Source organism: Chanos chanos, chromosome 2, assembly GCF_902362185.1.
Source record: "Chanos chanos chromosome 2, fChaCha1.1, whole genome shotgun sequence".
In the NCBI taxonomy this organism is placed as follows: Eukaryota; Metazoa; Chordata; class Actinopteri; order Gonorynchiformes; family Chanidae; genus Chanos; species Chanos chanos.
This window is the reverse complement of record NC_044496.1, coordinates 6,396,391-6,407,466: the sequence shown is the minus strand read 5'-3', so window position 1 is coordinate 6,407,466 and position 11,076 is coordinate 6,396,391. Positions and strand designations below refer to the sequence as shown.

Here is an 11,076-nt window from a genome sequence, read left to right as displayed (position 1 = left end):
ATTAGGGAGTTAGGGAGACACACACTCCCAAACGCTGCGGGGAGACTCTGAAGGTTGCCTGGCTACATCCTCATTCATTATCTGAGCAAAGACAATGTGGTATTCATTTATTCACTGAAATGGCATTTAGTTGCTCTTAACCACTTAAACTGAATATCTGGAAGAGGAGAGAGAGAGAGAGAGAGAGAGAGAGTAGAGAATGAGGTGTGCTCTCAACTCTAACAAGCAGTCTAAACATATTACTTTTGCATTAGAAAAGTAATGTGTTTTAAGATGCTTGTTAAACAGCTTGTCAGATTTTGATGTAAACTTCATTTCCCCTCTCAGGTAAAGTAGGGAAATCGTTTCTACAGTTTGTATCAGAGCTGCTTTTGACACTATATAGCACATCTGTGTTTAGGTTACACATTTGACTAGTAAACACTTATGTATTTACACAGAGCTCTGTGTTTATGTAGAGTGAGTGGTATTAGTCCTTTTTGATAGTGAACAGAGCTGGACACACACACACACACACACACACATCCCTGACACTCCATACAGCATACACCTGTACCTGGCTGTTATTGAGTTGTTTGTGTTGCGTGATTTGTGAGAAAAACACTCAGGTAGTTCCTGTGTCTCTGACTGGGTCTAAAGAGCGCCGCAGCCTGGGGAGCCCAAATTTAACGCCTGGCCACCTTATTGATCCGGCCTGAATTCAGTCCAGGGCCAAGGGAGGGGGCGAAGGGGGAGGGGGCGAAGGGGGGGGGGGGGGGTGGCGGTGAAGGGTGCATTAGGACCCCTCGGCCCAGGGTCTGTCCTTGACACTGCCTGTGGGACCCGCTTGGAGGACGCATCGTTTTCCTCCTCGACCCAGCTTCCCTGGGGCAGCCTGCACTTTACAGAGGGATATTGATTTTGTGGAGGAACACAGAGGGAGAGAGAGAGAGAGAGAGAGAGAGAGAGAAGGAGGGAGGCAGGCAGAGAAAAGACAGTGTTAAAAAAAAAAAATCTCTAAGTCAGTGACTTCTCCTTGAATGCACCTTGGGACTACGGAATGCAATGTGGCCCCACAGCCACCTGCTGAAAACTACTAATGACACTCCTTCAATCAACACCCTCTCTCCCTCCTTCCCTCCCTCCATTCCTGTCTTTTACTCTTTTTCTCGACCGACCCGACTGGGTGTGGATGCCAGGGGACAGCGTGTCAGTGTGAAAACACTTTTTTTTTTCCAAGCAGTGGAGGAAAAGAAAAAAAGAAAAGAAAAAAAAAAGAAGAAGAAAACAGCTGACATAATGAAAAGGACACTCAGACACTGTAATTTGAAGGTGAAAACTGAATAGGGCCCTTTTATCGACATAATCTTAATGGAAACTTTACGGCATACTCAGAAAATAACAATTAAATGCAAAATGGCCTGCACTCATGCGTCGGTTTGGCTGCTGTAAGTTTGACTCCTCTCTGAGCAGCTGAACTTTGACCTTTCTCTACCCCACGCCCCAGGCCCCCACCCCCACCTCTGCTGTGCGATTGTTATGTGAAAGGTCATGCAGACATCTTTTCCTCCTTTTAGGTGTGGATGAGTGTGAAAGATGTGTCCACACCAGAGTGTGCTGAGAGGCACTTAAAGCTTTCACAATCTGTATGTGTCTATGTGTGTGTGTGTGTCGAACTGTCAGTGGTGTTTTGTCCCAGGTGCATTTGTAAATACTTTAGCATGATTGATTTTGAAACCTCTGCCTCTCTCTCTCTCTCTCTCTCTCTCTCTCTCTCTCTCTCTCTCTCTCTGTTTCACTGACAGGGTAACGCCTGCTAAAGGATTTATCATAAAGTGTGTGTGTGCATGTGTGAATCCATGTGTGCGTATGTGTGTATCTATGCCTACATGTTTGTGTGTGTGTGTGTGTGTGTGTACGCGAGCTGTGCATGTGAATCTGTGTGTAGTGAATATGCGTATGTGTGCATGTGCCCTGTGTATCCACGTGTCCGTGTGTGTGTGTGTATGCATGCTCGCGTGTTTTTGTGCACATATCTGTACGTGTGTTAAGTATTGATGTTGATATGTTCAGTTCTGATAAGTGCATATGTAGTGTGTGTGTGTGTGTGTGTGAGAGAGAGAGATTGTGTGTACCTAATGTTCTAGTGGCTAATACGTGTGGCTAGGCCAATTAATGACGCATGGCTCTTGGCCTGTGGTGTCTGTAATCTGATTAGACAGAAACTGTGCACAGTGCATAGCAGGTCCTCAGAGCACCAGCCCTTGAAATGAGACACCACATGTTTAGATAGATGGATGGACAGATTGGAATATTAATGACAGGTCTTTCCAAAGGCGTGCTGGGAGGTGAAATGAACAGTGTTACCCTCACACTGCAACAACTATTAGTGAGCACGCTCTGGCCACTATTCCATTTTTCATCACTTACACACGTGTGTGTGTGTGTGTGTGTGTGTGTGTGTGTGTGTGTGCATGCGTGTGTATGAGAGGTCTGGGCTCTTAACTTACACACTAGCTAAAGACAAATTAAGATTGATGTTAACTTCACCACTGCTGACACTCTGGTTGTCTTAAATCCCCCCTCACTCTCGTACAGTATGCTTGTGTGTGTGTGTGTGGGTGTGGGTGTGGGTGTGGGTGTGCGTAGAGGTACAGACCACTCCATTATTCATTTGGGCAGTGATGGAGATAGGGTGGAGGTGGGGTTATTGTTTACATAACTGGAGAGAGGCTAGTCAGGTAGTTGCTATGGGGTAGCCACACTCTCATGAATATGGATGTACCAAGAGCGCCAGTTGAAGGAGATTACATATTACTGTCGCTCTCACTCTTAGGGTCAACCCAGGAGGCCTTCTAGGGTTCACTTACTGTGTTACTCATTTAAGATTAACCAGTCAGCGTTCGCTGCAGGTGTCCCAACAACGGGAGCCTGGACCTGACAAAGGCACACCCAGAGGCCTACCGAGTCTCACCGTCTGCTGCTGTATGCTTTAGAGAGCTCTGGTCGTCCCGGAGAGTTGATTTTTTGGAAAGGGGGTGAAGTTAACCTTACCCTGTCCTCGCCGAATCCTAAACCTGTTAGGAAATTGAATTGAATTCAATTCAATTGAACTGAATATTCATGATACTTTTAACCAAAAGTTCTGAACAGAGCTATGCTTGATAGAGTGAATGTTTCGCTCAGTTTGATCTACAAAGGGTTTTTATTTTTTTTTTTCATCCTATGAAACAAATCAGAAGATTTAGCTGAGTCATATTAATCAGTACATGACAGGGAAAGAAGCCCTGACCTTGTCTTTTACAGATTCGCTCTGTTTAGTGTCACTCAATTAACAAAAGTTACAGTGCAACCTGAAAGTCAGTTCTTACATCACTCAGTCCCTTTCTGTGAACTCAACACTGAGGACAAGGGCTGGATTTAACTAATTAATCTCCAATCACATAGCCCTAATCTTCAATCACATAGCCCTAGCCCTACCTATAGTATTCTCTTCTTACTTCTACAATCGGGGTTCAGTGTTGTTGAGAAGTGTATGTGCCTGACAGTTTAGTTAAAGACTTGATCTGTTTCTAGAAACATCTCATGATATTTAGCTTGGTTAATTTTGCGCTTGTACTCTGTGCTTTTCTCTCAAGCTTTCAGCTTGTCCAGTTCCTTTTTGACCGTATCTTAGAAACGCTAACATATCTACTGCGGTTCCATTTTAACGTGTGTGTGAGTGTGTGTGTGTGTGTGTGTGTGTGAGGGTGATTGAGCCGGGGCTGTGGGTGTGTGTGTGTGATGACACCTGGGTGCTGTGTTATCTCACGGCAGTTCGAGGCAGTCATAGACACGGTTTCCCCACATGAGGTACACGCCGCGAGCCCGCTCGCCTGTTTGCACAGGTGCGAGTTTCATCCGTTTTCGGGGTCGTTCCCGCTTTTTCCTCAGACGCACATTTGGGCATTCCTTGTTCTTCCTGCCCGCGCCCTGCCCCTCCCTCCCCCGGACGGCACCGATGCCACACATTCTGAGCCTGTCCGCCAAATGAGAGGGGCACGGAAGCGCGTTTGATGCTCTTGCTCTTCGTCCTGTTTGAGTTTGATGTTTTACAGGCGACTTGTCAAAATATTTGATTTACTGTCACTTTTGCAGGAGGTGGATGTTTCTGAAATGGGTGACACACAAGCATGAAGGGTTTGCCGTTCAAACACAGAGCTATATTACACATATCTACCCTGGTGCGTCACTCACCTGAGCTCTAGGGCTCTTTGTCTGACTAAGCACCAAAAATGCCAAGTGTACAATGTGTGTCACAGCGCCCCACACTGGTTGGAGGACTTGACAACGAAATACTGTATATGTCATTGAGCGCATGCATATGTATAGCTCTTCATCGACCTGTCATATTCATTCAGACCTCTGTATGAATTACTAGTCATAATGTTCTCACCCATACTAAGGTGGTATAACAACCATGACGAGAGCAAAACTCTTAAAAACTGTTGTTTTACTATGAAGAATATACAGTGAAGTGGGATTTCTCAGTAGTTTTGGTAACTTGGGTTAAATTTTAGACTGTATAATAGAAATGTGCTTTAGATGTTTTTATGTTTGATATATTTGACTTCTGGAGAATGAAATATTCGGCTTTGTGGAACACTCCGTGTACGTTTGTGTTTTAAATGGAGAAGAGCGTTTTTTTGGGGGTTTTTTTAGAATGAATTCCAGCTTACTCATTCACTCTGTGTGCGGTTTCAATCTAAGTTCACCCATCTGCTGATGTTTAAATGTACTGCAGTTAATTAGAATCAAAACAAACATGATTCTATGCAATTCTATGGTTTTTTTTTTGTGGCTAGTTAGAGCTAGCCTATTTGCTTCTGTGCGTGTGTGTGTGTGCATGTGTGTGTGTGTGTGTGTGCATGAGTGTGTGCATGCGTGCGTGCGTGTGTGTGAGTGCGTGCGTGTGTGTGTGTGTGTGTGTGTGTGTGTGTGTGGCTGTGCGAGACACTGTGTGGAAGGTAGTGCGGCCCATCTGCAGAGGAAAGTCCAGGCTGTCTCCTGTTTTTAGTGGAATTTCAGAGCAGCTTGATATATTTGACATCTGCGTGACAGGCAGGCTGGTGTGCGAGACCAGCTCAAGCTCTGTGCTATCCGGCCCAGCTGTGTGTGAGTGTGTGTATTTGTGTGTGTGTGTGTGTGTTTCTCTGTATGTGTGTGTGTGTGTGTGTGTGTGTGTGTGTGTTACTGACATTTCAAACTGAAGACGCATGCTTGGCTGGTCTGCTACACACCCACACACACACACACACTCAAACACACAAACACACACACACAAAGAGAAAAAGAATGTACATATCTATTCACATAAACACACACACACACACTCACTGCCCCAGTGATATTTAATATCCTGGATTTCTGTCATGAACTGAAATTTGAGTATGTGTGAAGTTGTCAGTTTATTTCTCTCCCTCTCTTTTCTCACTCAGGTCTTTTACTGAAGACTGGCCATGAATTGTGTATGTTATTTTGTTTTGTAGATTTCCTCTGTCTGAGATCCTACTCTTTTTTTTTTTTTTTTTTTTTGTCTTTCCCGGTGTAAACGGAATAACTTAGGTACTCTCCCGCGTGTCTTAAACCTCGCCAAAGCAGGTGCTGCTTCACAATTCCTTCGTTTTTTTTTTTCTTTTCTTTTTTTCTTTTTTCTTTAAGCAAAACCATGCCGCAGCTAGCAGACTTACACGAGAGCACATTCACACGCACGCTTGTCCCTTCTCAAATCAGGGACGTAACCTTCCTTATGCCGTTTCTTTTACGTTATTAAGCGAACATTTTATTTCGCTCTAAAAGTCAAGACCTATTTTGGCGTATCTCTCCTCTCTCACACTTTCCCCATGAACCAAAAGAAAGAAAAAAAAAAGATAAATAAAAAGGAGAAGAAGAAGATAAAAAGATCCACGACGTTATTAGCCTTTCAGAAATATGAGACGACCACTTTAAATGTCGGAGAACATATATCAGATGTTCTGTGCTTCAACTCCATGGTACTGCACTGCAAGACACATCAGGAGAAAAAAAAGTCTAAGCGTTCTCCCAACTGCTCCTCTGAACGGTTGGTGTTAGGGTCAGTGGACTGGATAGGGTCACTGACGTTAGGCCCCCCCCCCCCCCCCCCCCCCCCAAAAAAAACCCCCTCATCTTATTTTACTCCAAACTCGACTTGACTGCGGCCTCTCCCACACCTGTAGAGGATGAATTTAGGGTGTGCGTGGATGAATAAGGGGGGGGGGGTGCGGGGGTGGGTGGGGGGCACTTGTGAAATTTATTTGGGTATCAGAGTTTTACACCGGTTGCTGTTGGATTTACAGAGTGGAATGGAATGCAGCCCAATGAAAAGGGCTTTGATCGGCTAGGCAGGTTGGATTTTAATGGATGGGTTGGGTGCAGCGTAGGGCAACTTTTATAAGGTTGTGAGGAGCCCCCTCCATAGCCTCCAGAAATCATAAAAATCTGAGACGACAGTGAAAGGAACTATGGGATGGCTCCTGGGATTTCTGAGAATAATGCATAGAACAGGAAACAGCGTCACCTTTTACCAGTCCGGCGGACCAGTCTTTGTGAACTCCATGTCTCTGAACGTGGACTCCCATTGTACCTCGCGTTCCCGCCGCTGTAACTGCAGCCACGGGCGCTTCAGAGATTCAGTTTTTGACGATGACATCTTTACGGTTCGCTTAAAAATGAAATCAGTAATGCGTGTCCTTGGTAACTAAAAGCCATGAACAGGCCATAATCAAGACTGTATATCTGCCACACCAATAATCAGTCTGAGGTCTGATTTGATCTTTTTTCTTTGTCTGTGTGTGTGTCTCTGTGTGTGTGTGTGTGTGTGTGTGTGTGTGTGTGTGTGTGTGTGTGTGTGTGTGTGTGTGTGTGTGTTGCCGCGGTTCGTGTGCATTTGTGTTTTCTCCTCTTCAGCGGCGTCGACTGCTTCAGGAGTTGGGTGAACAGAGGATACCGTTCCTCTCCCCCACAGATGCGGGCTTCCAGGATCTTGTGAGTTGGCCCTCTATGCACACAAGCTGTCTCACACCTGTGTGTCTCACAGCAGAACACACATTTCAGTTGTCCTTATTTCTCCACTTGGACTATACAGTTCCTCATAATCTTCAAAGCAGTATAATAAGAATGGCACAGTGTACTAAAACCATGAATCCTGTTGGAAATGAAGTCCAGTCCTAAATGCTTTAGCCTACACGTTGAAGGAGTGTTGTTTTTGTGCTGGATATTGTATGTTGGAGTATTTCTGACTTTTGATGTTTTTTTTGATGTTTGGCTGTGTTTGGTGGCTTATTGTCTTACAGTGGGAATCCAGTTACTCTGGTTTGGCACTCAGGCGGGCCGGCGCCTTGCCTGAGGACCTCCACAGCCGGGTCCAGTCCGCTTTTCGCACCTTACGGCACAAGGGATGCCTCCTGCGGGACCTGGTTCGGGTCCGAGACCGGGACGTCTTCACCGTAGTGTCCCGGGCCCTAGTGGGCCAGCCCGGGTACACCTACCGGTACCTGGACACCCGTTTGTTCGCCATCCCGTGGCACAACGAGGAAGAGAAACAGGAGGAATGCCAGGGAGAAAAGCCCTGCTGCGATGCTGATCTGAGAACAGCCTGCAGGGCGTTGTTGGAGCTCAACCGATTTTTTTGCACAGATATCCAGCAGAAGCAGAAAAACACGCAAGGCAAGGACAGGTCACGCGCCGAGCCGGAGAACAGCCAAAGCCGGCGTGCAGAGCCCAAATCCGAGCAAGGCAAGGGCGAATGCGCCGAGGAAGAGACGGAAGAATCTGGAAAGGACAGAGTGAGCGAGGAGAAGGAGCAGGACAAAGAGACAGAGAAAGAGAAAGAGAAAGAGAAGGAGAAAGAGAAAGAACGAGAGCAGGAGAAAGAGCAAGCAGAGGAAACGAAAGAGGAAGACTCAGACAGTGGGCAGGGATGCTCTCATTCCAGTCCCCCTCAGACGTCTTTCTCGGACGCGATTCAGTTTAACATCACGCTCCTCAACTACATGGATCCAACCGAAATGAGTCAGCTAAAGGATGAGCCATACTATGGCATGGGAAAGATGGCAGTTGGCTGGCACCACGATGAAAACCTGGTGCCCCTCTCTCCAGTGGCTGTCTACAGCTACAGCTGCCCCAGTGAGAAAGGTACGCGACCAGAATGTGAATGGTAGGGGTCAGGGGTCAGGACTCTTTGAATGAGATGAAGTTCAGCGTCATGACACGTTCGGTTACTTGAGGTAACGGTGAGACACCCAGTAAGAAGCGCTAAGAAAAATACCACTGACTTTAACCGACATTAAAAAAAAAATCAACTGCTTTTGATTCATCTGGTTCAGCGTTTTACATTGTAAGGTTACTGGGTACAGTGTTAATCTCGTCGACAAAAGCTGTGACGAAAAATGTTTCTCAACAAACTTTCCACAACAAAAATGAGACGATAACTAAATAAAAATACACCTTTGAAAATAAAGGCCATGACAAAATAAATGACCTTTTTCGTTGACGAATAATAAAGAGATGATATTGTCAGAGACAGAGGAATGGACAAACCATTAGCTACCATAGGTCTATATTTTTTCATCCAATTACGTGCATGCATTCAGTTTGCAAGATATGCATAGCCGTGTATTGCATGCTTACGATTGGTTGATACATACTGGTAGTGCTGCCACGCCAGTATCCCCCCTCCTCTGGAAATCGAACGTGAAACATTTTAACTAACGTTAACTCGGCAACCCAAATCATGGCTACTCTCAGAGGAAGAAAAAGAACGGATTTGTGAACACATTTTAGCTATAATACAACTGAAAATAAAATGCACTGCAAACAATGTGGGTGCAAAATCGGTGGGAAAAATACCACAAACCTCAAGAGGCAAACCTATGGAATGTAGCAAGCCTAAGAATATCTGTGTGCTTGATGAAATCACTGTAATGATTTAATTAAAGATATGTAAATTCACTAAAATGTGACCAAAATGCATTTGCCTAAACTTTGACTAAAACATGTATATTTTTCCTTGGCTAAAACTAATAATGATCAAATGACTAAAATATGAAAATATGTATGAAAAATACATATGTGAAAACCAGACTAAATCAAAATCGCCTGCCAAGATTAACACTGACTGGGTGTTCTGCAAGCTGCCATTGCACTTTACACAGTGATTCTGAAATAAATAGTCTATGCTCTGTGCTACTGCTAATACTTATGTAGTATAACCAGCACTAAGTCAGTACTTAGCTTACTTCGCCTCAGATATCATAGGGTTAGCATGTTACCGCTAATGTTAATTTGGGCCAAAGAGTACTGTCTTTTGTTGACCTTGTAATTTAGTTTCGGGTAGCAATAGGTTTATGAGTTTTCTATGTTACTGTCATTGTTTTACTGTCAAGTGTGCTTCAGATGACATATATTCTATGTTCTAAGTTATTTCATGCGCTGAACCAGATGTCCGTACGATACTTCCAGCTTCTTATGCACAGCCACCCATGGACTTAACCAAAAGATCTGACATACTTATAATGTCAAAGCTTTATCAAATGTCATCTCTCTCTCTCTCTCTCTCTCTCTCTCTCTCTCTCCCTCTCTCTCACTCCCTCTCTCCCTCTCTCCTCGTATCTCCTACAGAAGTGACAGATGTTAATCATTCAGCATTGGGATAATGTGAATAATCGTTCAGTACTGGGATAAGGAACAGAATGTCGTGTTTTGAATTTTCTGCTCTGGGGAGGGAGCTTTCGGTTTAACTTCATCTTAACCCGTTTTTATAGCTTTTTTTTAAGAGCCGCTGACTAAATGTCACTGAGGGAACGGGGAAGCTTTGTTTTCCCTGAAATTATTAAGTACATCTTGCTGAACACTGATACAAGTTTTTTCCACATTTCAGATGAAGCAACCTCTCTGTAGAATTTTCTAGCATACCAAAATCTTTACTCATCAGGCTAATAAGCCTGCATCTAGTCCAGTCCAGCCTGGTGGAGTCGTGTGTTAGCAATGTGAGCTGTCTCCATCTGTGTGAGTTAGATTGAGCAGAGCAGCTTTTACTAAAGAGAAACACCTGCCACAGAGCTCTGTTTAGAGCATTTCTTCTGACTGCTTTGACTTTTGACCCGGGCCGAGCCCGGCATCAGACGCAGACTGTGAGAGTGTGTCTGTGCTGAGGGATTCCACAGCTGTGCTTTGGGCCTGTGTTGGCTAAATTGACCCCTCAGCTCCAGACTTCTGAGAGAAAAACTCCTGACAGAAACAATTCTCCATGAACATCCCCCCCAACCCCCCAACCACCACCACCCATCCAGGCTTACTGAAAACGTAGCGTCCGTTTTCCTCAGATTGCTGTGAAACGCTCCAGAGAAGAGAAATGGAACTGTTGCCATGAGAAATTTATCTGAGTTTTACAAGGTTCTTCGGTTAGCTCTTTTGTTAGTCTGTATGTGTGTGTGTGTGTGTGTGTGTGTGTGTGTGTATTTAAGTATATTACCCTCTGGACAACATCCTTGATTCATCAATTTGATGTTCGACTCAACGTACTCTGAAGTGCTGCACACATTTTTTGTGCTATGTCTGCACTTTTTTTTTTTTTTTCCTTTTTTTTTCTTTTTGAACATGTTTTTAACATTTCAGCGGCTTGTGTCTGAAGTCGAGCGCTGATTTGTACCCTAAGTGCTGTGGTGTAGACGAAGCCTGCAGAGATGCTCTCTATGTTCAGTCAAACTGCTTTGAGACGGTCATCAAAATACAACAGCCATAGCACTCTCACAATTTAATCAATCAATGGTAATTCAATGAAAGTAGACCAAAAAGAAACAGCCTCACTCAGCAGTGACTCAGTGCCCAACACACACACACACACACACACACACACACACACACACACACACATACAAACTATATATATATATACATATAGTTTGACACACTTCACCATCCTGTGCTGCGGCAGTGTTTGTGTAGAATGAGTGATTGTACTGGTGTAGAATGAGTAGTTGTATGTGGCTGTGCATTAGTAAGTGGTGCTGACGTGTTTCTCCATGCAGGCCTGTGAGA

At 44.6% G+C, this 11,076-nt stretch overlaps 1 protein-coding gene across 1 annotated transcript in view; it reads left to right on the top strand.

Moving 5' to 3' along the window:
• Positions 1–943: 943 nt before the first annotated feature.
• fto (FTO alpha-ketoglutarate dependent dioxygenase) overlaps positions 944–11,076 on the top strand; it is a gene marked incomplete at its 5' end in the record, with an annotated part of 95,408 nt that continues 85,275 nt past the window's right edge. The window contains 4 exons of the mRNA XM_030765010.1: positions 944–958; positions 6,946–7,023; positions 7,332–7,699; positions 7,823–8,172. Of these exons, the coding sequence (XP_030620870.1) occupies positions 944–958; positions 6,946–7,023; positions 7,332–7,699; positions 7,823–8,172 (811 nt within the window). The remainder of the gene's footprint in view (positions 959–6,945; positions 7,024–7,331; positions 7,700–7,822; positions 8,173–11,076) is intronic.